Below are 25,893 nucleotides of genomic sequence, written 5' to 3'. Positions count from 1 at the left end.
GGGGGGCGGGGGAGGGAGGGCAGCTGGGAATGGCCAGGTTTCTCTGGTGACTGAGAGCTTTGAGTGCCTGGTGCCATGTTAGTGGTGATAAAAGCATTGAAACCGAGGCGGGTGTTCAGATTACCTTAGTTAATGCTGTTAATTTAAGGATATGTGGAATTAAGGGCCTCAGAGGCCTTGGTGTGATGAGAGCGTGCCTGCCATCCACTCTTCCTGGCAGATCCCGTCCTTGCCGTGGTGCTCTCTGCCCTGCCCCACATCCAGGCCATCCTCATCTGGGCCACTGTAGCAGCCCCTTAACTGGTCTGCCAGCGTCTGCTTCAGCCCTTTCAAGTCCTCTTCCCCAAAATGCAAGTTGGACCTCGTCAGTCACCTGCTCTCCGTGCATTCCCGTAGGATTTAGGACTTAAACGGAACCCTTCGTGTGGCTGGAAGGCCTTGCGCGGTCTGGCGCTGTCCCTCCCCCGCCTCCCTCCCTCTGCTGCTCACACTGCCTCTTCCCCTCCTGCCCCTGGACCTCTGTGCCTGCCGGTTCCCCAGACGCCCCTCCCCCAGCTTTTCTCACAGTTAACCCTCACTTCATCCTTCCTTTCTCATCTTGAGTTCTCCAAGGATCTTGCTGTCTCTCCCATTCAGTTCCAGACCTCGGTTGGCCCGCAGTACAACTGACTTCCTTCCCCCTTAGGACTCGTATCCGGTGAAATAATCCCTCGCCCACATAGTGTGTTTACTTAGCCGCTCTCTCTTTCACTCGTGGAATTTAAGACCCATGAAAGTGGGGGCCACCTGACTTGGCTTTCCATATCCTCCCGGCCCAGCCCGGGGCCTGCCGTTGGAGGGGCCCATGAACTTGGGCTGAGGCGAGTTTTGGCCAGCTTCCCCTACCACGGCGGTGACTTGGCTTTTCTTGTATCTGCTTTAGCTGGTACGAAACTCTGTTTTGTTTCTTTTTTCCTTTTTTGCATTTTTATCTATATTTAGCAGCTTTATCGAGATATGATTCACATACAACAAAATTCACCCACTTAAAGTATACCCCCGCTGGTTGTTAGTATACTCACAGAGCTGTGCAGCATTCACCGCTCTCTCACAGTCTAATTTTAGAACATTTTCTTTGCCTTAGTCCCTGGCAACTGTTACTCTATTTTCTGTCTCTATAGATTTGTCTATTTTGGACATTGCATGTAAATGAATTGTGTGGTCTTTTGTGATTGGCTTCTTTCACTTAGCATAGTATTTTCAAGTTTCATCCATGTTATCAGTCTTTCCTGCCTTTTTATTGCCAAGTGATATATTGTATAGGCATATACCACATTTTGTTTAAACATTTATCAATTGGTTTCATTTTTTGGATTTGTTTTAGTTTTTTTGGCTATTATGAATAATGTCACTGTGAACATTCATGGACGAGTTTGTGTGGGCGTATGTCTTCTGTTCTCTTGGGTGTATATGTAAGGGTGGAATTTTGCTGGGTCATATGGTAATTCTGTGTCTCACATTTTGAGGAACTGTCAAACCGTTTTCTAAAGTGTTTGTTATCATTTTACAATCTCACCAGCAATATATGAGGATTCCAGTTCTCTGCAACTTTGCCAAGGCTTGTTATTTTCTGTCTTTTTGTTGTTGTTTTGTTTTTTATAGCCATCCTAGTGGGTGTGAAGTGATACCTCATGTGGTTTTTATTTGTGTTTCCTTAATCACTAATGATGTTGAACGTCTTTTCATGTGCTTTTTGATAATTTTTATATCTTCTTTGGAGAAATGTCTATTCAGATCCTTTGCCCATTTTTTAATTGGGTTGTCTTTTTATTGTTGAGATGTAAGTGTTCTTTATATATTCTAGATAGTAGACTTTCATCAGGTACATGATTTGTATGTATTTTTCTCCCGTTCTTTAGGTTGTCTTTTTATTTTTAATTTTGATGAAGTCCAGTTCACCTATTTTTTATTTGGTCGCTTATGCTTTTAGTGTCAAATCTAACAAGGTCCAAGGTTGTAAAGATTTACTCCTGTGTTTTCTTCTGAGTTTTATAGTTCATCTCTTGTAGTGAGGTCTGTGACCCATTTTTACTTCATTTTAGTGTATAGTGTGAGCTCGGGATCCAAGTTCATTCTTTTCGTATGCATTTCCAGTAATCCCAGTACCGTTTGTTGAAAAGACAGTTCTTCCCCCATTGGAGTGTCTCAGCGTTCTCCTTGACTGTCTCAGCTTCAGCTCTGTTCCCAATGGTAGATTCTCTCCATTTTCATTTATACGGGGATCTGTGAGTTTAGTCAAGTCACTGTCTAAGGCTGTCCCTGTTGAGCATAGCTCCCCGCATCAGTCAGTCAACAGTTAGTTATTAGATACCATTTCTTGAATGTTCCAGGAAGTGATAGGGCAGTGAACACAGCACAGTGTCCCTTCTCTTATGACGTGACAATGTAGAATACATTTCAGAGTTTGAAGGTAAAACTCAATTTTTTTGACTGATCTTTTGTTGGAACCCAGTATTGAGAGGTCTAAATATCAAAAAATATTTCTTCAAAGGCAATTATTTAAATTTCTCTCATTTTTACAGTGATTCAGAAAAAGAAACTTTAAAGTCTTTTTTTCAAGGCTTACTACACCTAGAAACAAAAACAAAAACCTACAAAATTTAGACTTAAGAAATAATTATGGCATTCCTCAGAAAAAATCCTGACTATAATATTTTCTCATTTAAACTGCACACATAAAATGCATTCAAGTTGTGTTTTAAGTGGCTGTAAGGTTGCCGGCTGTCCTTTTCCAGAAAGGAGTATCTTTATTTTGATATTCTTTCTGTCCCGTGTTTTTGTCTACCTTTTGCCCGTGGTCCAGAACCCATAATCTGGGGTGGGTGCTGAGTTCAAGAGGCCTCTTCTCTCAACAGGGAAGGAGGGTGGGGGAAGGAGTGCTCATGACTGAATCTTCTCCAGAACAGAGCTGGAAAGTGCATCTGGTAGAAAGCTAAAGAGCAAGAAGGTTTAGGCAGAAATGAATATGTCCTGAGTCTTTCAGATACAGGGATTGTCACTGGCCTTTGCTCACACATACTTAAAATTGCTTCCTAAGGTAGCAACTAGAAAGTTATGTAATCAGAACACTTTGGCTCACTTACCCTTGCAGCTTACCGCGTGATACCTCACACAGAGGGACTGCGGCAGCACTTGGCCTTGTCTCCTGAGCTGCTAAAAGATTCAGTTAGCTGTGACAAAATCAAATTTAAATAATGCTAGTAAAGAAAACCATGGATTTATTTTAGGGATACAAACTGGAGGAAAAATTAAGTACTTCCATGAGGGTCAAAAGCCAGTTTCCTCCCGCTGTCTGTCTTTTTCCAAGCCTGTGCTCCTTCCACTGAGCTCGCTGTCTCTCGTTGGATCGTTAAATGATCACCTGTAAAGCCCCAGGACAGAGCCCAACCCCAGGTCACAGAGTATAACTTTACTAAAGCACCCTGAAAAGGGCATTGTTTTATATTTCATCCTCCTTTTCTGAAAGAGCGTACATTTAGGGAAAATGGTCAGATGAAATATGTCCATTTTATTTGATCTTATTTCTATGGATAGGGGGAAAAAAGAGTGTGAATATTTATAATGTCATATAGATTGTACTTGGTTCAAGACCTCAGTTTGTTTTTTGGAATAACAACAAAAAAAATGTGTCCCTCTTGTGAAATAAACTAGGGTGCCCGTGAAAAAATTGTTGGGTTATCTCAGTTTTTTTGTAGTATGAGCTCATTCCAGTCCTTTTTGTTTGTGTCCATTCATATCTTACTTTTGCATTTTTCCTGCTCAGTCGAACTGGATTAAATGGCTCACTCTTCTGCTGAAGCCGAGAGTGTTTGTGTGATTAGTTTTCTGTCTAAATTTGTACTGGCCAGGAGTTCTCTAGCAGGGGCTGAGTTCAGTGAGAGGAGGGTGTGCATTGCAGCCTCTCCGCTGTACATGTGTGTCTGCTCAGGGGAAGAAGGGGGCAGACATGAGGAATTAATTTGCCTTTTCATTTAGTCCTTCTTTTTCATTTGTTTTGACGTTTATGGAGTGAGCGTTCCTAGCAGACAAGACGTCACTATGACAGTGGGTTGAAGTGAGAATCTGAGGTCCCTCTGCTTTTGTTGCAGTCCTGTCATCATTTGGCACCTGGATTATCCCCCAGTCAGGCTTTCTCCCCTCCGGTGCACCTGCTGCGCGTGCTGGCGATGTCTTCTTAAACAAAACTATGCGTTATTTCCCTGGTCACTACACTGCTGGGTCCCTGTTGTTTGCAGGATCCAAGCTTGGCCTACAAGGTCCTTCGTCACCTGGGTCCAGCTTCTTCTCCAGCCTCGGGGGTACCACCCTGCTCTTCTCATCTCTGGCCTCACAAACCTCCCGTCACTGCTAGACCATGCCATCCTTTTGTACAGACTGTCTCCCCTTCATAAGCTTTTCCCCCGTTCTGACTCCACTTTTACTTCTAATTCTGTCCCTTGAGACCCAGTTCAGATATCACCTCCTCTCCAGGTTCCCAGGCCAGTCTCTGCTCTGGTCCCACGACGCTTGGTTCAAAGCTGCTTTAACATTTAGTGTCCCGGGCTGTCTCCCTCCACAGCTCTTCCATGAGACTCTCTAGGCCCGGGCCTGTTTCTTTCTCATTTTCATTTTCATAATCTCAGCATCACCTTAGTGTTTGGTATATTGAGGGCAGCCCCCAGAGTTTTTCATAGGAAGATGAGTCAGTGGGCACCCAAGTTAAGAGCCCCAAATAGCATATCTCCAGTCGTAATATCTAAGATTTGTCTAACTTCACCTTTTCACCACATCAACCAGATGACCTTCAACAGATTTACTACCAGGGCAGGTGGTAATTATTCTTATTTTAGAAATTGTAGAATGGTCTTAGAATTTAGGTTACTTGGTGGAGGTTGAGGACAGAGCTGGGATTGGCAGTCCTGGCTCAGTATGCTTTAAATTTTTTCCCAGGTAATGATTTTCATATTGTTGACTTTGTAATTCATGTTCCAGGAAAGGTATATGCAAAAAAAAATTTTTTGGCAGCATTTTTATAACGGCAAAAACAGTAGAAACAGCCTAAAACCTCAACAGTCGAAAAAGGATTTGATAAATTTAAATATATCAGCATAGTAGAATATTAAGCAGTTCTTCCAAGTTACAATTATGGTGCTTATGTAGAAATGTCTGACAAGCGAATAGTAGAATATAAGCTAGACTGTACTCTATGATTGTAACTGTAAAGTATATGGTGGGATGTAATATGTAAATAGAGTTGTGTTAGGCTCATGAAAAAGTAAGAAGTTTTATTTTTAAATTTTATTTATTTTTTTTATTATTATTTTTTTGCGGTACGCGGGCCTCTCACTGTTGTGGCCTCTCCCGTTGCGGAGCACAGGCTCCGGACGCGCAGGCCCAGCGGCCATGGCTCACGGGCCCAGCCGCTCCACGGCACGTGGGATCTTCCTGGACCCGGGGCACAAAGCCGTGTCTCCTGCATCGGCAGGCTGACTCTCAACCACTGTACCACCAGGGAAGCCCAGAAGAAGTTTTATTTTTTAACGTTTTCTTTAGTGTTGTTTTGGATCCAAGACATTGAGATTTGAGGAATGTTTCAGTGGTTTATTTGGACAAAACAATATTTGAAATTGTCATTCTTTCAGAATCTGGCATATAGGGTCACTATAGCAATAACCTTGTCTCAGAGAGTTAAAAGAACTTAAGTTATTATTATTGGAATCACTGTAAAATAATATTTATTGTTAAAGGTGGAATTATAAGGCCATATGGGAAACACAGAGAGGTTTTAAATTAGAGGAAAGCCGACGACACAGTTCCCACGAAGTAACAGTGGATCTGTGTGTCCTAACATAGTATCATAGTATTGAATTCTCTCAAAAGGAGATTGTGACGATAAAAAATTACAGTGTAATTATAAGAAAACACAGGAAACCAGAGAAGTGAAAATTTAGAAATAAGCCCCAAGACCACACTCACACTCAACATAGGTGACCAAGAAGAATATTTTGTCACCTCCTTTCTGAACTTTTCAGAGTGTCTGCAGTATCCTGTTACCGGATTGTGTAAAGGAGAGATTATTTCTGGGGACTGTGTGTGATGTCTGATACACTTCAGACCAGGAGTTGCTACCCTTTTAAGACTGGCACAGCCTGGCTTTGGCGTGCTGCCGTCAGGCCGTGTGCCTGCCTGCCCGCCCGGGACAGGTGTTGGAGAGGCCTGCGGTGCCAGCCTGCGTGGAGCCTGGTGCCGGCCAGGCTCGGGGAGGGTGCCCCACGTTGCTCTCGGGGGACTCGCCTCCTAGGTGTTGATCCCTGCCGAGTAAGTGCGGTGGTCTGGAAGGGAAGCTATAAAGTCAGTGTGGGAAGGAGGACAAGGAACGTTTCCAATCACAGTTCGACAGAGGAGAAATGGGAAGGGGCAGGTTTCTCAGTAACAAATAAGTTGCAGAAGTCTGAACGAGGATCTGGAGATGGAAAATAAAAACAGGGAAAGGTTAAAGGCCGCTGTGGCTGCCCTGTTTTCCTGATGTCTTACAGGATAAGTTAAATGAAATACACAGATTTTCTGGGTGTGATAGCTAAGAATTCCTACAAATCTGGTGGGAACATAACATACTTAATAACATTTATTTGCCTGATAAAATTCTCAAGATTGCTTTGGCTATTCAGGGTCTTTTGTGTTTCCATACAAATTGCGAAATTTTTTGTTCTAGTTCTGTGAAAAATGCCAGTGGGAGTTTGATAGGGATTGCATTGAATCTGTAGATTGCTTTAAAAGTTACCTTTTTTAACACAAAAATGTTAGTCTGTCAGACTCTGGAGAGTTATTACTGTATGTTAGGAAAATATACCCTGTAAACCTACCTGCCTCTGAATGCAGCTTTTAAAGCAAGAAAATTGCTTAAATTTAAATTTGTTTCTTTTTTTCATTGGAGCCTCCAGTGAGAATGATTCAGTGGAGTGGGAGTTTGGGAAGAGATAGAGGGCTGGTGAATGGGAGACAGGAAGGAAGCTTGGTGAAGCTGCAGGAGGTACCCAGGGGTGGGGGTGTTCCCCTTTCCTTGGCTTCCCCCTGCCCCCCAAACCCCCCAGCCCGCGGAGTCTCCTCCCCCCATCAGCCCCATTTGCTTCTCTCAAATCTCTGCTCTCTGGGCAGGACAGAACAGTGTTCCAGGAGAGAACAGTTTCTCGGCCCCTCCTTCTTTTAAAAATTTTTATTTATTTATTTATTTTTGGCTGTGTTGGGTCTTCATTGCTGCGTGCAGGCTTTCTCTAGTTGCTGCGAGCGGGGGCTACTCTTTGTTGGGGTGCTTGGGGTTCTCATCGCTGTGGCTTCTCTTGTTGCGGAGCACGGGCTCTAGGTGCGTGGGCTCAGTAGTTGTGGCATGTGGGCTCAGTAGTTGTGGCTCGCAGGCTCTGGAGTGCAGGCTCAGTAGTTGTGGTGCCCGGGCTTAGTCGCTCCGTGGCATGTGGGATCTTCTCGGACCAGGGCTCGAACCCGTGTCCCCTGCATTGGCAGGCAGATTCTTAACCACTGTGCCACCAGGGAAACCCTCGGACCCTCTTTTTAACTCAGCACTTGCTTAGTCCCTTTTTTGCCTCCTGGAGAATTGACTAGTTCCTTACTGAAAGCCCTGAGAGACCCGTGTCTTAGCAAGGATAGTATGCAAAAGCTTTTGTTTCTGTGTATGTGTTTTCCTTTGATAAGATTATAAGCTCCTTAAAGAGCAGGAATCGTGTCCTAACCAGTATTTGTTTTCTTATCACCTAGCACAGAGCCTCGCCACAGAACACATAGTAAATAAATGATTGAGAATTGAATAAATGACCTTAAAAAGCAAGAAATTATAATTCTGCCAACATTCACTATATTAGAATATTCCAGAAACTTTTGTTAGAAGACTTGAAGGTGCTCAATAAATAGCACCTCTCTTCCTCAGTTTCTGAACTGGTGGATATATAAGAATCAGAAGCTAGAAAACTAAATTTATGTTACTGATAAGCCACATTCTGTGTCGGCTGACGTAAGAGGGTCAGAGTTGCTAACTCCCGGCCCCCAGGTAGACCGTGGTGTGACCCATTGGAAGGGACTTTTTTTTTAGTTGAAGTATAGCTGATGTACAATATTACATAAGTTACAGGTGTACAATATAGTGAGTCACAATTTTTAAGGGTTATACTCCATTTATACTTATTATAAAATATTGGCTATATTCCCTGTGTTGCACAGTGAACCCTTGTAGCTTATTTTACACGTGATAGTTTATGCCTCTTAAACCCCTACCTCTGTCTTGCCCCTCCCCTCTTTCCTTTCCCCACTGGTAACCACTAGTTTGTTCTCTAGATCTGTGAGTCTGCTTCTTTTTTGTTTTATTCACTAGTTTGTTTTGTGTTTCAGATAAGTGAAATCATACAGTATTTGTCTTTCTCTGTCTGACTTACTTCACTTAGCGTAATACCCCCCAAGTCCATCCATATTGTTGCAAATGGCAAAATTTCATTCTTCTTCATGGCTAGTAGTATTCCATTGTGTGTATATATATATATATACATATACCACATCTTTATCCATATCCATTCATCTGTTGTTGGACAGTTAGGTTGCTTCCATATTTTGACAATTGTAAATAAAACTGCTATGAACATTGGGGTGTATGTATCTTTTCAAATTAGTATTTTTCGGATATATACCCAGGAGTGGAATTGCTGGCTCATGTGGTAGTTCTATTTTTAGTCTTTTGAGAAACCTCCATACTATTTTCCACAGTGGCTGCACCAACTTACATCCCCTCCACCAGTGTAGCAGGGTTCCCTTTTCTCCACATGCTCACCAGCGTTTGGTTATTTGTGCTCTTTTTGAGGATAGCCATTCTGTCAGGTGTGAGGTGATAATCTCATTGTGGTTTTGACTTCCATTTCCCTGATGACTAGCATTCATCTTTTCACGTGCCTGTTGACCATCTGCATTTCCTCTTATGGAAGGGATGTTTGAATCAAGGACAAACACCCTTACCCAGGACGTAGAGAGAAGGAGAAAAGAAACCAACTCCTCCAGTAGCCCCCGCCCTGTCACCCTGCCTGCAGTGCAGGGTCATTGTCTGTGGCTCACTAGTAGGCAACTGCCTCTACCTTGAGGGGAGAGGAAGGCTTGGGGCAAAGGAACAGGAGTATCAGGAGTATTTAGTGTTTACTTTCCTAATACCGCTCCTCAGTTTTGGACTTTCGACCCTTTGGGCTTACCCGTTGTTAAGCCCATGGCCCTCCCTCTCTGCACGGAGATGAGCAGACTTCCCGTGGCCGTGCTCCTGCCTTCCTGAGCCTGTTCCTTCTCCCACTGGTACCAGCCCTGCTTTGTCGATCCTCTGTGGACCACTGGGATGCACAGTTGAGTTTTCCCCTGGAAAGCTCTGAGATGCATTATGATAATTCATCAGTAATCTGCTCCAAAGCCACACTGTGCCCCAGGTCTGAAGTTCATCTCCTCATCTGTTTCCCATCCCCAATTCTTTTCAAGTATCCAATAAAGCTTACCAGAGCTTTGAAAGGGGATCAAATAACAGAATTAAGATATTCCAAAAAACAAAAAAAAACAAAAAAACAACCCAGCCTTATAAGGATGCCCCATCACAGAACTGTATAGTGAAGTGAGTAAGAAAGTGAATTCTAAAACCAGGCCACCTGGGTAAAAGTCTTGGTCCTGAGTGGTCTTGGCCAGTTTACCTAACCCTTTCATGTCTCAGTTTATCTATAAAACAGACAATAGCGCTACCTCACAGGAGTGCTATCGTTATTGAATAAATGAATACATGTAGAAAGCTTAGAACCTAGTATCCGGCACATAGCTAAAATGTATGTATCACTTAAAAAAGTTTTTGTATATAAACCCTCTCCTATTATGAAACTCTCAGGGAGAAATTTAAAATTCAGAGAAGTAATCCTTGGCAAGACATGAAAGTTCAAGGTTCTAGTCCCATATCAAATTATGTTGGCCTGTGAGTTAACATGCAGAGAATTTGAAGTCCTCCCTAATTCCTATATATATATATATTTTTTGGTCTTAGCCAGAGAGCTTCTCCATGCCTGTGTGCAGCTGGGGTAACTCCCCCCACCCCCCGCCCAGGACTTCTCGGAAAGCCCCCCGCCAGGATGTGCGTGGCTTCCCCAGGGCTTCTCAGAAATTACAGTGGTTCAACACTAAGTCTCTCTTGTCTCTGCTTGTTTCAAGTGGAGCTTGAGTCTAGAATCTTTTTTTTTCAAAAATAAATTTATTTATTTCTTTTATTTTATTTCTGGCTGTGTTGGGTCTTCTTTGCTGCGTGCGGGCTTTCTCTAGTCATGGCGAGCGGGGGCTACTCTTCGTGGTGGTGTGTGGGCTTTTCATTGTAGTGGCTTCTCTTGTTGTGGAGCACGGGCTCTAGGCACGTGGGCTTCAGTAGTTGTGGCGCACGGGCTTAGTTGCTCCGCGGCATGTGGAATCTCTCTGGACCAGGGCTCAAACCCGTGTCCCCTGCATTGGCAAGTTCTTAACCACTGCACCACCAGGGAAGCCCGAGTCTAGAATCTTAACAAGACACACAGGAATATTAGATTATCAACCTTACATCCACCAAGTTTGGAAAACACGCCCCCCAGCCCTCAAGGCACTAATTTTGGGCAGAATTGTTCCCAGTACTTCATCTTTGCCAAAGACAGGGATGGAAGGCTGAAACCATCACCTTGGTTTCAGCTTCAGCTCATGACAGTTGTTCTGAGGCCAAGACCCGCGCCCTTCAACTCTATGGGCAGAGGTTGTCTCTCTGGAGGCGAGTTTGGGGAGGAGCCACCTCCTCTCTTCGGAAGTGACACCGAGATACTCAGATTCTCGGGTCTGTGCTCAGAGTCAGAGCCTTGTGGTGGGACAGTCCAGTCACCAGGCGTGTCTGTCCTCTCCTCTTTGCAGGGAGCCCTTGTTTCTGGCACTCCTGTGCTGAGTGGTGTCCCCGCTCTGTTAAGGGATGGAGCATCTGTGGGTGGGGACTTTGAGACCTGTTTGTGGTGTGGTTTCCGTTGCCTCTTACCAGGAGCACACAGAGGCTTCTGGAACCTGCTTCTTTGGGAAGGTTTTTCCCTTTTCGTCCGGCTTGTTTCAAGTGGAGCTTGTTCGCAGCAGATTCCTGGCGGTGAACTGCTGTTGACACTTGGGGAGCTTGGGGCCCAGTGCGGGTAGCTCCTGGCCCCCGAGCCCCGCGCTGTCTCCTCCAGCTTGTGCGTGTGCCCTTCTTTGTCTCTAGGCTGTGTTCTGCCTGCAGGATGTGCTGGTCTCTTCCTGTCCCCTTTTCCTGTCAGGGAGGCTTAGATGAGTTTCTTGCTGTTTAACCAGCTGCTTTTGCTGGTCTCTTTTTCCCTAATGCTTGTAAGCTACTGCTGTTTGCTGGAATTGCTGCATTCCTTTTTCTTTTTTTTAAACCTTTTTCTTTCCTTTTTGGTCTAAATCTATTTTTTCCTCTAGGTGTTCCTCTAGATATTTTCTGGTGATTTCTCCCAAGGCAAGAGAGATACAGTTGCTAAGTTCTGGGGCTGCCGAATCTTCTTCTATTCCCTGCATTGGGTGCTCTTACATCGGAGACGCTCTCCCAATAGACCAGCATCTAATCTAGGGCTGGCATCAGTCTGTCTTGTTCTCCCTGGTTCCCCTTTAGTAGGTTTCCTCCATGCTGTGCCTTCTCTTAGACTGAGTCCTAATTCCATAAACTTTGCAAGTGTGTTCCCTCAGGGCACAGGCGGTGACAGTCCCTCCACCTGCTGTGCTCCGAGCATCTTCGTCTGATCTCCGATCTCCACTGCTACCCCCACCCCTCACAGCCTGTCCAGAGTTTGTGTAACCCTTGGTAGAGCTGTGTCAGTCTTTGGAGATGCAGGTAGGTCCTCAGTTGCTCTCACTGTGGGTTTTGTACCTGGCTTTAGAAGTGTGTTTCTCCACAGTTCCTAGAACTGAATCCTGGTTCCTTTAGGAGGAGCAATTCTAGTCCTCTGAGATCTCGCTTGTCTTCCTTTATTAGAGTTTTTTTTTTTTTTTTTTTTTAAGTCTCAAACAAGCACAAAGATATTGCTCCCTCACTTGAGTTAGACTCCAGGCTGTCCCTGTCTCTGTCTGTTGAACCGGGTGTCGAGGTCTCCTTTTCTGTTGCAGCTCTGTCCAGTTATGCCCCAAGATGTCAACCTTTCTCCAAAGGGTGGCCCTCTCTGCCTCCTGTTTCATCAACCTGCCTTGCTTATTTTTGCTGTTTTGTTTTTGTTCCCCTCGTCCTGATAGGAAGATGAGAGAGTGTTCTAAGCTCTAAGCTTCTAGCACCTTTCTGATTTCCAGAATGAGCCTAATCGTTCCAAGGACAGCCCTTAGTGGTTGCCTTCTTCGTGCATGCAATAATTTTGTCAAATTGCTTTTCTGACTCAACCCAAGATGACAGCATATCTCTTTAATAAGATTATCCTTATTGCTTCTTTATTTATAAAATCTGCCCCCATCTATGTATCTTCCACTTTGGATCTTGAAAATCTGAAGCAGCGGTTAGCATTTAGGTGATTAATAGCTGTAGGGCCAGGGATTTGGAGGGGAACTCTTGAGTCTGTGGACCAACCACATGAACTTAAAGTAAACCTTCTCACAGTTCCGACTCGTATCCATAAAGATAAGGCATAAAAAGGAACAGAATTTGGAGCAGCCTGTCTATACCACTTGCCTGGAGTTGGACCCAACACAGTTTCTTCAAGATCGGGCTATAGAAGCACCAGATAGTATTCTGGAAGCTCTCTCTATTTTGAGGAGAGCCCTGACTGGGACACCATTTTGTTTTTGTTTTGTTTTTCCTTCCCCTGCCCTTTCGCTTTTCTTTTCTTGTGGTAAAATATGTGTAACACAGAATTTACCATTTTAACCGTTTTAAAGTGTACAGTTCAGTGGCATTCATTATACTCACAGTGCTATGCAGCCATGGCCACCGTCCACTTCCAGAACTTTTTCGTCTGCCCAGACTGAAACCCTGTCCCCCATTAAGCAGTGATTCCTCATTACCCCCTCCTCTCAGCCCCTAATAAACATTATTCTACTTTCTGTCTCTATGAATTTGAATATTCTAGGTCCCCTCATACATGGACTCATACAGTATTTGTCCTTTCGTGACCGACGTATTTCACTTAGCTCACAAGGTTCCTCCATGTTGTAGCAGGTGTCAGAATTCCCTTCCTTTCCCTTTTTAAAAATTAATTAATTAATTTTTGGCCGCATTGGGTTTTCATTGCTGCGCGTGGGCTTTTCTCTAGTTGCAGAGAGCGTGGGCTACTCTTTGTTGTGGTGCGCGGTCTTCTAATTGTGGTGGCTTCTCTTGTTGTGGAGCACGGGCTCTAGATGTGCGGACTTCAGTAGTTGTGGCATGTGGGCTCAGTAGTTGTGGCTCGTGGGCTCTAGAGCGCAGGCTCAGTAGTTGTGGCGCACGGGCTTAGTTGCTCGGCGGCATGTGGGATCTTCCCGGACCGGGGCACGAACCCGTGTCCCCTGCATTGGCAGGCGGGTTCTTAACCACTGCGCCACCAGGGAAGTCCTCCCTTCCCTTTTAAGGCTGAATAATATTCCACTGTATATATATCCCGTGTTTTGTTTATTCATTCATCCATTGGTGGATTTCGGGATGTTTCCATTTGGCTACTGTGTGTAATGCTGCTGTGAATATAGGTGTACAAATACCTGTTCAAGCCCCTCCTGTCACTTTTGGGTGTAAACCCAGGAGCAGAACTGCTGGATATTTTAATTCTGTGTTTAAAGTTTTGAGGGACCACTGTACTGTTTTCCACTGCAACACCCTTTCTTTCACATCCTTGTCTGTGCCATGCTTACTTAGGTCAAAGCCGTGCTGTATTGCTTAAGGGCAAGCCACAGCAGCCTGCATCACAGAGCCTGAACTTGGGCCGAGCGTGGGTCCAAGCTCAAGGGCTGAGCCAGGCCTTCAGGGCTCACTTGCCATTTGCTATAGGCCCAGCGGCAGCCAATTGTATAAAAATAGCTGCTTGTCTTTGGATCGCACTTCTGTACGCTGCATGACCTACCAAGGTGGAAATCCCACATGGCTGTCCTGGAACTGCCAGCCCAGGTTGTGGTCGTTAAGGGCCAGCTGCCAAAGTGTAAAAGTCCAGGGTATTGCACAATGCAGGCCACTGCCACTTGGTCCAACCAAAAGTATTAATATTTCAGTGTTAACTTGTTCTCCACATTGTGTTTTGTCTTTAATGGTTTTTGGCACATTTCAGGGGGGTGGGAGATGGTGTGCAGTAAATGACCCTTCTCTCTTTTCTTGGGTTCTGAACCATTTATGAAATAAGACAAGAAGAATTTGAAACGTTTAAGACAAAAAATCCCTTCTCTTGGAAACCAAAGGACTGGGGAAGAGGAGTTTCCCTTCTAACAACTTTGATGTGGGGAAAATGCTTCCTAGAAGCATTTAAATGATTTGTTGTGGAATTTGACTAAATGAATGCATGAATTGTGAATGAAAACGCTAATGCTCCCTTTTGAGGGCCTGCTTCATGCACTGTGATTGGCATATGTATCACATTTAATGCTGGTAGCATGGCTGTGAGTCCATTAACTGTCTTATACAAGAGGAAGCTGAGTCTTGGAAAAGGTAGGGATTATCCCCAAGGTTTCATCTTCAGTCCATGTTGACTGCAAAGCCACTTGGCCACACTGCCTTTTTAAAAAAGATGTGGATAAGGAAAAATGTGATACATGTGCTTTTCTTTAATGATAAAATTGATTTTTATTTATGTCTAATATTAAATTATATATTAGAAAGAACTCTGTTGCTCTGACCAAGTACTATTCACTTTTCTTTTTTAACTGGAGTCTCACAGCTTTACAATGTTGTGTTAGTTTCTGCTGTACGATGAAGTGAATCAGCTTCATTGTACATATATCCCCTCCCTCTTGGACCTCCCTCCCACCCCACCCCCCATCCCACCTGTCTAGGTCGTCACAGAGCACTGAGCTGAGCTTCCTGTGCTTTATAGCTTGTTCCCACTAGCTATATGTTTTATGCATGGTAGTGTATATATGTCTGTCCTAATCTCCCAATTCATCCCACCCTCCTCTTCCCCCACTGTGTCCACATGTCCGTTCTCTATGTCTGCATCTCTATTCCTGCCCTGGAAATAGGTACATCTGTACCATTTCTCTAGATTCCACATATATGCGTTAATATACGGTACTTGTTTTTCTCTTTCTGGCTCACCTCACTCCGTATGACAGACTATAGGTCCATCCATATGTCTACAAGTGACCCAATTTCGTTCCTTTTCATGGCTAATAGTCAACCTTTTTCCCTTAAAACAAATAAAAACAACTCATTTCAGCCAGTTCTTAGGGTTTTACAAATATTTTCGTGAGTGGGTCTGATATTGTGTCAGTGGTTACAGATCTGATATTGTTTCAGTGGTTACAGATCTGAGAACCAGAAGGTTAGTGGTAGTGGTGAGGGCTGAAACACAACTGATGGTTAATATTAGGGTGAAGCAACCGAACTCAGCTGAGCCTCTCTGTTATGCAGGAGACACTAAATTAGGAGTTCAGTTAAAGAGTGTGAGTGTTGTGTAGAAGGGACCCAGGAAAGCACTCATTTTATACAAAATGATTTGCTGTATAGAATGTATTGTACGTAGCACCATACGTGTGGGCCACTGGCTGGAATGGTCACATGGCTTATGTGGGCTCTGTGTTCCTAACTGAGACACACGTGGGTATGAGAGACTTACCTTTGTAAGCGCCTCTACAATTTAGCATTCAGAATTGTGAAAGGGAAGAAAAATGAGAAGGAGAACTCTCAGGTTGGGATATATCTAAGTAATTTTTTTTATATTTCATACATTATGCTCCTGAAATGAACAGTTTTCATATGTGATCAGTACTGGGAACATCGTAATTTCAAATCTGTTGTTCATTCTCTCTGGATTAATGCATTATAGACTCTCATATACTCTTGTCAGGTTATGCTTTACTCTTGTTAGTGAAAGTCATCTCAAATGACTTAGAACTTTGTCTATCATTTTCTTTCCTGTTTAATAGCACACAGACCCCCAGAATCACACTCTGCCCCTGGCCTGGTACACAAAGACCAATTTTTTAGCAAGTAGAGGAAGGTGATTTTTTTTCTCTTTCATCCCATTCCCTAAATTCATACTTCTTCTCCGCAAAATACATGCCGTACAAAAGAAGTCTTAACAGGGCTATTTTCTGGACTGTTACATTATCTCCTGGTATGGTTTTCTAAGACATATTTTCATGCTGAAGAATTTTTAGGCTTTTAAGTACCTAGGAGAAATAGACTTGGCCTGTTCAGATTTACTTGGAAAAAATACTGATGACTTACGTTAAAAGACCTGCTTTTTTTTTTTTTTTTTTTCTGTTTTTCTACTAACTAACCTTCGGACCTTCGATAAGTCATTTAACCCCTCCAAACCACATCTTTTCCCATCTTCTAAAATAGTATCATACACTAATGTGAAAACTACTTAGGGGACTTCCCTGGCGGTCCAGTGGTGAGACTTCGCTTCCCAATGCAGGAGGTACAGGTTCGATCCTTGATCAAGGAGCTGGGATCCCACATGCCTCAGGGAACAGAAGCAATATTGTAACAAATTCAATAAAGACTTTAAAAATGGTCCACATCAAAAAAAAAAAATCTTAAAAAAACTACTAAGGAATTATTGTTTCTTTTAGCTGTCAGATTTAGGAATTAATTTATTAAAATAATGTGGGAGGTTTCAAAAGTAGAGAAGTAGGTTTTTGTTTGTTTTTCTTTTATAATCTGCCCGGGCACACTTCTGCATAAGGGGTCGAAACAAATGTCAAAACAGCTGGGGTCTTTTCAGAGGTGATTTGTAATCCCAGTGTGCCTGTGGTTGCCCCAGGTGGCTCATGTTTTGGTTATAGTTTCTGATTTTAAGTCGAGATTGCAATACTTTTGTTCTTTTGGGAGAGAAAGACATGAACATTTAAATTTCTCTTTGAGAAAAATCAGCATGCTTCAAGGGCCGTTTGGAGGTGTAGGAACTCCCCCTGGTGGGAGTCTGAAATATGTTGTACAGCAAACGAAACAATGTTGCAGTTTATTTTTGTTATGTTTTCAGCTAACAGAAGAATCTTACTTAACATGGTAAATTATAAATTCATTCATAGTAAATTATAAATTTGCCACCAAGAATGACAAAATATTGGGCTTTAAATCACATCAAATCACTGTGCAGATAGGATTTTTAATCATGTTCAAAGTCATAATTTTGAACTTTAACATAATTTCAACACGTGAAGGAATATTTTAGGCAAGAAAATTGCCTTGTCCGGTTAAGACCTATAGTTAGATTATTGGTAGGCTGGATTTGACCTACCGGCATAGCGAGTTGACCCCTGATCCTTCAGGTGTTTGTTAGGAATAAAGGAAAGTGAACAGATCCAGGGGCTGCTGAGGAGGTCCAGTCAGCAAACCTGGGGTCTGGGTCTGTTTGCTGGAGCTGAGTGAGGGAGGCGAAGTGAAGTTGGTTTCCAGGTTTCTGGCTTAAACCACTTTATGAGTAACGAGACCCACAGCAAGGACCTGGCTCTCTGGGCGTGGGTGAGGATTCAGAGGGGCGCCCAGCCGCTGGTTCCCTGTGTGGGTGTGCGGAGAGGCCTGCGCTGCTGAGATGAACGTGGGGGGCTTCAGCGTGTCGCAGAGAGAGGGAAGGGGGCCGAGGTGGAATCTGGAGTGACTAACAGCTGGTGCCCGAGGAGGAACAGCCAGCGAAGCAGGAGTCTAAGAGGACGGAGGAACACCGAGAGAAGGCGACGTGGCGGAGAAGGGTCGGGCCAAAGAGGTTTCTATCAGGTTTGGATACGAGGAGGTCACTTATAACTTTGATTAACGCAGCTTCAGGGAGTAGTGGGCTTTCTTTGTGTATGTCTTTAATGTGGGACCTGCTCACAGAAAAACATATTCGAAGATCTAGCTCTTCTTTAAGATTTGAGATTCAGTTTACAAGTGGTATTACTCTAAGTCTAACTGATACTAGCAATTACTTTTTTTTTTTTTTAACGTTTCTTTTTTTAAAAATTATTTATTTATTTTTGACTGTGTTGGGTCTTTGTTGCTGCATGCGGGCTTTCTCTAGTTGTGGTGAGCAGGGGCTACTTTTCATTGCTGCACGCGCGCCTCTTATTGCAGAGCACGGGCTCTAGGTGCGCAGGCCTCAGTAGTTGTGGCTCATGGGCCCTAGAGCGCAGGCTCAGTAGTTGTGGCGCACGGGCTTAGTTGCTCCATGGCATGTGGGATCTTCCCGGACCAGGGATCGAACCTGTGTCCTCTGCGTTGGCAGGCGGATTCTTATCCACTGCGCCACCAGGGAAACCTGCAATTACTTTTTAAAAGAGCCTTTGGTTAATGTTTGGTCCTATTTACAAGCTTGGTTAAACCCCCTAACTATTTTTTACTACACTTTAAAATGTAATGTGGAAAAAAAAAAAAAAAGTAATGTGCTCTGGTCCCTCGGCATCTGTGGGTGAATGGATCCAGGACCCCCCCTCGGATACCACACTCGAAGGAGGCTCAAGTTCCTTCCGGTCTGCATCCATGGAACAGAGGATCAACTGTATTTTGTTCTTGTTTTGTACAGTAATTGCTGAATGACAGTTGAAGTGGTTAAACATGTGTTTTTATATAATGTACTTAGGTGGTTCTTATAAATCTAACAAATTAAACGTAATTGTGGTGATTCCACATAAAACGAAAGTTAGCCGAGGATTTGGGGGATGCCTTCTTACCTTGCTGAGATTTTCGGGTGTTCCGACTGTGACTGCCAAGCCAAGTGCCTTGATTATAACCACAATGCGAGACACGTCACACTGAACAGAAGGGGAAATCTCACAGCGGAGATCCTTTAGACTCACATGCTGCACTACCTGACTTCTCTGTGTATTCGCCGTCTGCTGCCCCCGCCCTCTCACCCAAATGGCTGTATCCCTGGATTGACTTTGCATTTCTTTGTCTTCACAGTATGTCGATATCATCCCATGTGGCTGTTAAGATCTTTGAACTTTATGAAATTCTGCAGTCTTTTCATATACTTTTGTCTCTTCCATCCATGTCTCTTCCACACGTGAAAAATGATAGCCGGTTGAATTTTGGGCATCTCCTGTGGTTTTCTCATAGCGTCTAAGCTCACTCTGCAGATAGGAGGCAGACATCAGAACCGTTGATTGGCTCTTACTGGGTGAACCTACTTTAAAATAAGAGCAGACTCCTACGTTGGAACAAGATGTTTGAAAAGTATAAGAAATGCCAAACTACAGTGTTCCTGTGTATATTTAGAACATATTTATCTGCTTATTGCCATAATAGGAATTTTCATGTTGCCCAAGGGAGAGCTTATGATTTCCATTAGATGTAAGCTCAGTGACAGAAAAGATTTTTCTCTGTTTTATTCACTATTGTATTTCCAGTAAATTGAATTTTACCTAGCATTTAGCAGACGTTCAAATATATGGTGAATGAATGAAGAAATGTCCTTTCTGTATAAATGATAGATTGTTTATTACTGACAGTAGATTGTGCCTTTTGCTTCCTTTTAATTTCTTTCTCCCCTTTTTTCTGCTTTTAGGCAGAAACCACTAACACTAGCCTCTTGCAAGTGCAACTGGAATGCAGTTTACATAATAAAGTGTGTCAGCAACTAAAGGTAAAATAAAAAATTTAGTGTTTTCTTCCTGCCTTCCTTCCTGCCTCTTTACTTAGAAATAAAAAATAAAACAGCATGTTCTGTTCTCAGAAATGCACATGCCCTTACCTTAAGTGCTTTTTTCCCTGTGAAGTTCAAAACGAAAAAATTCAGATGATATTTTTGAGTTTTTCCTTTTTTTCCATCCCTCCGAACTCAGAGTTGCTATGTGGAATCAGACGATGTTTTACGGCTACAAATGAGCATAATTGTAACAATGGAAAACGCCTCGAAAGAATTTGAAGAAAACACACAAGATTTGTTAGATCATCTCTCTATTGTTTATGTAGCTACAGATAAATCTGAGACCTCAGGTAAGGTGGAATCTTTAAACTTTTCTGTTACAACATATTTTGATTAACCTGTGTCATCATTCTATATCATTTACTTATAGATCGTATCATTGCAATCTAAGACAGAGAGGCTTTGCTTTCATTATTAGCACAGTGTAGTAGTAACTGGTTCTCAATCTGCACCTGCTAGTAAGGCTGTATTATTTTGGGGTAAATTAAGTGGCAATGGACTTCCCTGGTGGCGCAGTGGTTAAGAATCTGCCTGCCAGTGCAGGAGACGCGGGTTTGAGCCCTGGTCCGGGAAGATCCCACATGTCGTGGAGCAACTAAGCCTGTGTGCCACAGGCTGAGCCCGCATGCCACACCTACTGAAGCCCGTGCACCTAGAGCCCATGCTTTGCGACAAGAGAAGCCACCGCAATGAGAAGCCCGGGCACCGCAAGGAAGAGTAGCCCCCACTAACCGCAACTAGAGAAAGCCCGCGTGCAGAAACAAAATAAACAAACAAACAAACAAATAAATAATAAATTAAGTGGCAACGGCAAACCATTCTGTGTTTCCCTGGGAAGAATTTTTCTTGGCGTTCTGAAGATAGTAAACTAATTAAATGGGCACGACAAACTAATATAAATATTCACGAAGTATTTGGAGTCTTGTGTCTCTTGTTTCTGTTTTACTGATTTGCAGAAGCTCAGTTGACCGGATCATGCTGTTTATATTTTTAATAGTTGGTTGTCTGCTGCTTATTCCTGATCAGTAAGAGTAGTGTGAGTTCCAGTGTTCATTTCTATGAACTTTATCTTACCAAAAAGATATCCTACTTACCAAAAATAACCTAGTTTATCAGTTTAAGTTTCTAAGAGATTTTGTAGGAGACACATATGATCCATGTGATTTATCGTGTAGGGTTTGCTCTTATCCATTGGTTATCAAGACTGTTCTGGTAAGTGAGAGTGTGTGTGTAAGTACACACATATACACATTCAGAGAAAGAAATGGTACCAAAATATGGTTTTAAATTGGCAGTCTTAATTGTTGGTCAAACATTGTTTACTTTCCAGTCCTCAGAATTGGCTGTAGTAGACATGGGTCAGCAGGAGAGCTTTCCTGTCCTTGGGTTCATAGTTTCTGGTGATTCCCAGAATGGCCAGGTAGACATCAGTGTAGAGAAGACTCCTGTCCCATGGGGAGCACTTCTGTTGGTGAGGATTAAAGGGAAGCCTGCATTTTGAGATCCAGGGTTTTATTTTTCCCAAATGTGGTTGTCAAATAAGGAAATGAGGGGCTGTCTAATCAATAGGAGACCTTAACTTTATTTGAAGCTGTCCAGTTGGTTAGTTTCATCCAGGGGAGTAGTACAATGACCCTAAACTCAGACTTTTTCTACTGGTAGTTCATCATGTAGAGAGCCTGTGTTGACAGGTCAGTCTTTTTGCCAAGGTTCCTTTTTCTTGTGACTTAATCAACAGAAAATAGCTCCTCACTTCAATTTTAGTGTGGAAAAGTGAGTTACATTTTTTTATAGAAATGTGTAATGTGATATTTTAACTACTATATTAAGGTGTGAGGATGAGATGGCCCTTTCTTTTAATCTCATTGCTCTGATTCTTTTGGACAGATGATTCGGCAGTGAATATGTATATATTGCATTCAGGAAACAGCCTTATATGGATACAGGTAATTGTGAATAATTTCGTAAAGTGTAGTTTAAACTTAAAAGTGTGTATTTAATTGCAGAACATGAGGGTTTTTGAGAAGATACTTGTCTCTATTATCTTTTGCTTTCATTTAAACCCATTCTCCCTTGCTCGAGCCCATATTTGGATGAAAGTTGTCAGCACCCCTTCGTACCATTACAGGCACATCTGCCGAGCAGTTGTTCTGTATGCCAGTCTGAGCTACTTAGTCATTTTAACAGGGTTGATTCAAACTGGATCAGTCTTCTCCAGCTAAGAGCAGTACTGTGGATTGTTTTTTGTTACAGGATGTACATCATTTCTCACAGAGAGATGCCCTGTCTCTGCAGTTTGAACCAGTACTCCTACCTACTTCCACAACAAACTTTACAAAAATTGCCTCTTTTACTTGCAAAGGTACGGATTTTAAAAATATTGGAGATTGTCTTTTTATTTTCATTATCCAGTTGTTATGCCTTCAGTTCTTTCTGTGAAATGACTCACAACTACAGCGTAGGCAAGGCTTTAGGAAGTGAATGGGCTCGGTTTCAATTCCACAGACTTAACAGTTATAAGAGGTAGCGTGATGGAAGAAGTGATGGTGATGCTGCTTTTATTCTGCCCCATGTGCAGGATTTTGAGTTTATAGATCGTAATTCAGTTGGTGATTTGAAAGACCAGGTTGTATATGAGTCTGATGGACATACTGCTTTCACAGAGAGGTTGAGCTGCCCCAGCTTTGTTTCTTTGTGTAGAAATCAATGCAGAATGTCTAGCGAGTATAAACTCAATCCTATCTTCAGGGTCTTACTTATAGTTCAAAAGATTTCTGTAAAGAAATGCATTTTAAACATAAGAAAACAAGCACCACCTTTACACTGAAAGAAATGTTAACTTAAAGCAATACGTGAGGTATAATTTATGACTTAGATCTATGAAGGTCAAACAGAATGTTAATATTCTGTGTTGGTAATGATTGGGAAGAAAACAAACCTCATATTTTTGACATGGGTAAAAATTGATACAGCCTTTTTGGGAGGGAAAATTGTCAGTCTGTGAAAATTGAAGATGTGCCTCTAATCCTTAATTCTACTTCTAGAAGGTTATCTAGAGATACACTCTAGATGTTCAAAACTGTAATACAGGAATATGCATTGTTTGCGGCAGCAGAACGGTATAAGCCTCCACTGACAGAGAATTGTAGTTCATCTCCGGGGGCGGGGAGGCTAGCGTCTGCAGGTGTTAAGAAGCATACATGGGTGTGCAGTATCAGCAGTGTCGTTCTTCTAAGGGTATCTGTGTATTTGTATATGTTAGAGCACCTGGAAGGATGCTTGGGAGTCTGTTGGCAGTTGTTTCCTTTATCTAAGGTAATGGGGAAGTCAGGGGGAAAGGTAGACTTTTATTTTCACATCTTTTTGTTAGTGTTTGAAGTTTGGGGGGAACCATATATAAAGCTAAAAGAGAAAAAAGAGTTGGGTATTAGTATCAGAGTCAAGAATTCAGTACCAGTGTTTTGATGTTCTGCCATGGCTCAAGGAATGCTTGAAAGTGATTTGATACCTCAGCAGTGTTTCGCAGCGCGGGCCCACTTTGGCTGTGATCTCCTCCGTGCTCTCAGGTTGAGCTGCTCCTTTCTCACTCACACCTCCACCACGCCTCTTCACTGTTCACTTTTGTCATCTCTGCAGACCTAAGGACTTGCCTCTTACTTAAGATCTTTGTAAAAGGAGAGCCACAAAGCGTTGACTCTCTCCTCCCCCCCGCCCCCTGCCAAGGAAGAAATGAGAGGTTGCTTTAGGAAAGAGGGGTGGTTAGGTAGACACCACGTTCTCGGTAACTTCCTGGGCACCCAGCCAGGAAGGCAGAAAGATAGTGTTCAAGAAAGGATTTTATTGGAGCCAGAAGAGTGAAGGAACTAAAACATTATGAATAAAACATTTATCTTGTTTTCGTTTGGGCATAATGAAAGAAAAGATACTGATACTTCACATTTATTTCCTCCTACCTCAAAACAGCTCCATCCTGTGACAGTGGGATGAGAGAAGACAGGAAGAAAAAAAACACTCCGACACTAAAAGCGTGCCTCTCCTCTCCGGTGGCTCAAGGGTGGGTGAATTTCGCTTTCTCTGGTATTGAGTGGTTCCCCTCTGCCCCCTCCATCTAGAGATGATTTAAAAATATAACGGAGACTTGCATGATTCTCTCTCTAGACTTGCCTTCCCTACATTAGCACTGCTAGTAGGAAGTGAAAGGGTGGTTTGCAGGATGGGAGGGAAGAAGCTGAATGATGGAGGTTGTGGATCAGATCCAGGCCAGGCGGCCACATGTGGGAGAAGGAAGAAGTACTCCTGCACAGTTTCTGAGTTACATTCGGGTCCTGGTTTTGCCTGGTGGCCTCTGTGAGCCATCCTGGTCCTGGCTCTATTGCACCCTCTGGCCTTCAGATGCTCCACTCGTGGGCAGGAAGGTTGAAGAAGGCAACTTGTCTGGTCCTTGCCAGTACTTACATTTGTTCTCTGACATTTTATGCGGCTACCATTTTTGCAGTTAGAGGCTCATTCGCACGCTAACAGCTGTTGTACACACAGGGCTGATGGCATGCATGTCCTGTATTCACAGGTATTTTCGAATGGACTCTTCTGCCACCCAGTTTCACATAGAGACTCATGAGAACACGTCGGGGCTTTGGTCAATGTGGTACCTCAACCATTTTGACCGTGGTGTTGTATTGAATGATGTGTTTGTTTCCAAGGAGACCAAGCGTGTTTTAAAGGTACACATGGTATTTTTATCCAAGTTTAGCCTATTTTAAGATTTGTTTAGTGTCAAATACTGTGAAACTGATATTTACAAAATCTTACTTTCACTTACGAATTTTAAAGCTTTAGGCTCTCTTTATGTTTTCCAAATTATTGTTCAAGGAGCTCAAAGGGACCAGGATAAATGTTTTAGAGATATTTGCTGTTACCATTATTTAAAAATATTATAAATTATAATTTATTCTAAAAAGATTATATTTAGTAAAAAGAAGCCTGGTTCATGATACAATACTAGGTTTTTGTAAAATACTGCCTGTGAACATTTCAAGATTACTTTTGTGAAATTTAAAAACAGTTGCATGCTAAATATTAAGTGAAACCTATCATTTATATAAAAATATTTCAATATTGGACCTGGAAATAACTGAGTAAAATTGTATTTCTCAAAGTATAGAAGAACTTTAGTATCACACATTAGAATGATTTTAATCATAATTAGCGTTAGTTAGGAAAGTAATTTCTCTTACTTCTTTTCTTTTTAGATTCTGAATTTCACTGGCCCTTTATTTCTACCTCCAGGCTGTTGGAAAATATTTTCTTTGAAACTTGCCGTTAAAGACTTTGCCATAAATCTATTCACCCGTGTATTTTTGACTACAAACGTAGGTGCTGTTTTTGCAGTACCTCTACAGATTTACTTGGCGCCGACCAAGGTATTGTTTACACAGTACATATGTGTTATAATTTTTGTAATAATTATTGTTTCTTTTTATTAACTTATCTTACAGTGCTTGGACTTTATTGACCAAGTTGAGCTCATGTTTTTTAAGGCTGCCTAAGAAATTGAAGGATATTACCAGGCCAGTCTTAAATGATAAATTGTTCAGATACAGAAATCTTTATTTGAAAAGAGTTTCTATTTCTCATAAAGTGATATGAGGTAATTTTCAAATGAAGTAAGGCATTACAGGTCGATAGATCTCATTTTCACTTATTTCCAAAATGTATGGAGCAAGGAATATGTGCTTGCTGTAGCAAACACAGTTGAGCTTTTAGTACATACTTGCAATGACTTCAAATAAACTAAATCGTTAAATGTTTTATTTAGACCTCTGGTAACTGGCTCCCAGCTGCTCATAATCCTTGAATTTCCTTAGCGGGCCAAATCTAAAGCCTGAAAGGGTTCACAAAGAAAATGCTTTCTAAAATCTGGGTAAATTGTATTTAATTTAGATCTTATCTTAAACATGCCTCATTTTTTCTTAATGTTTATTTCTTTTCATTTAGTTACTGTTATTGCTTCTTTTTGATCCAAGCTCTTCTGTATAATGCTGGGTTCTAATTTTTCACTATGAGACATTCATGCAACCAT

General features: G+C 42.4%; 1 protein-coding gene across 5 annotated transcripts in view; it reads left to right on the top strand.

Moving 5' to 3' along the window:
• The window catches only part of TMEM131L (transmembrane 131 like), a 159,190-nt gene that overhangs the window by 81,248 nt on the left and 52,049 nt on the right, over positions 1-25,893 (top strand). For all 5 annotated transcript variants that reach the window (XM_024757491.1, XM_024757490.1, XM_024757492.1 and 2 more), the window contains 7 exons: positions 19,674-19,751; positions 19,951-20,104; positions 21,702-21,760; positions 22,068-22,176; positions 23,778-23,868; positions 24,382-24,535; positions 25,064-25,234. In XM_024757491.1, coding sequence (XP_024613259.1) covers positions 19,674-19,751; positions 19,951-20,104; positions 21,702-21,760; positions 22,068-22,176; positions 23,778-23,868; positions 24,382-24,535; positions 25,064-25,234 — 816 coding nt within the window. The remainder of the gene's footprint in view (positions 1-19,673; positions 19,752-19,950; positions 20,105-21,701; positions 21,761-22,067; positions 22,177-23,777; positions 23,869-24,381; positions 24,536-25,063; positions 25,235-25,893) is intronic.

Source organism: Neophocaena asiaeorientalis, unplaced genomic scaffold, assembly GCF_003031525.2.
Source record: "Neophocaena asiaeorientalis asiaeorientalis breed wild unplaced genomic scaffold, Neophocaena_asiaeorientalis_V1.1 scaffold238, whole genome shotgun sequence".
Taxonomy (NCBI): Eukaryota; Metazoa; Chordata; class Mammalia; order Artiodactyla; family Phocoenidae; genus Neophocaena; species Neophocaena asiaeorientalis.
This window is presented reverse-complemented; position numbering and strand designations above follow the sequence as displayed.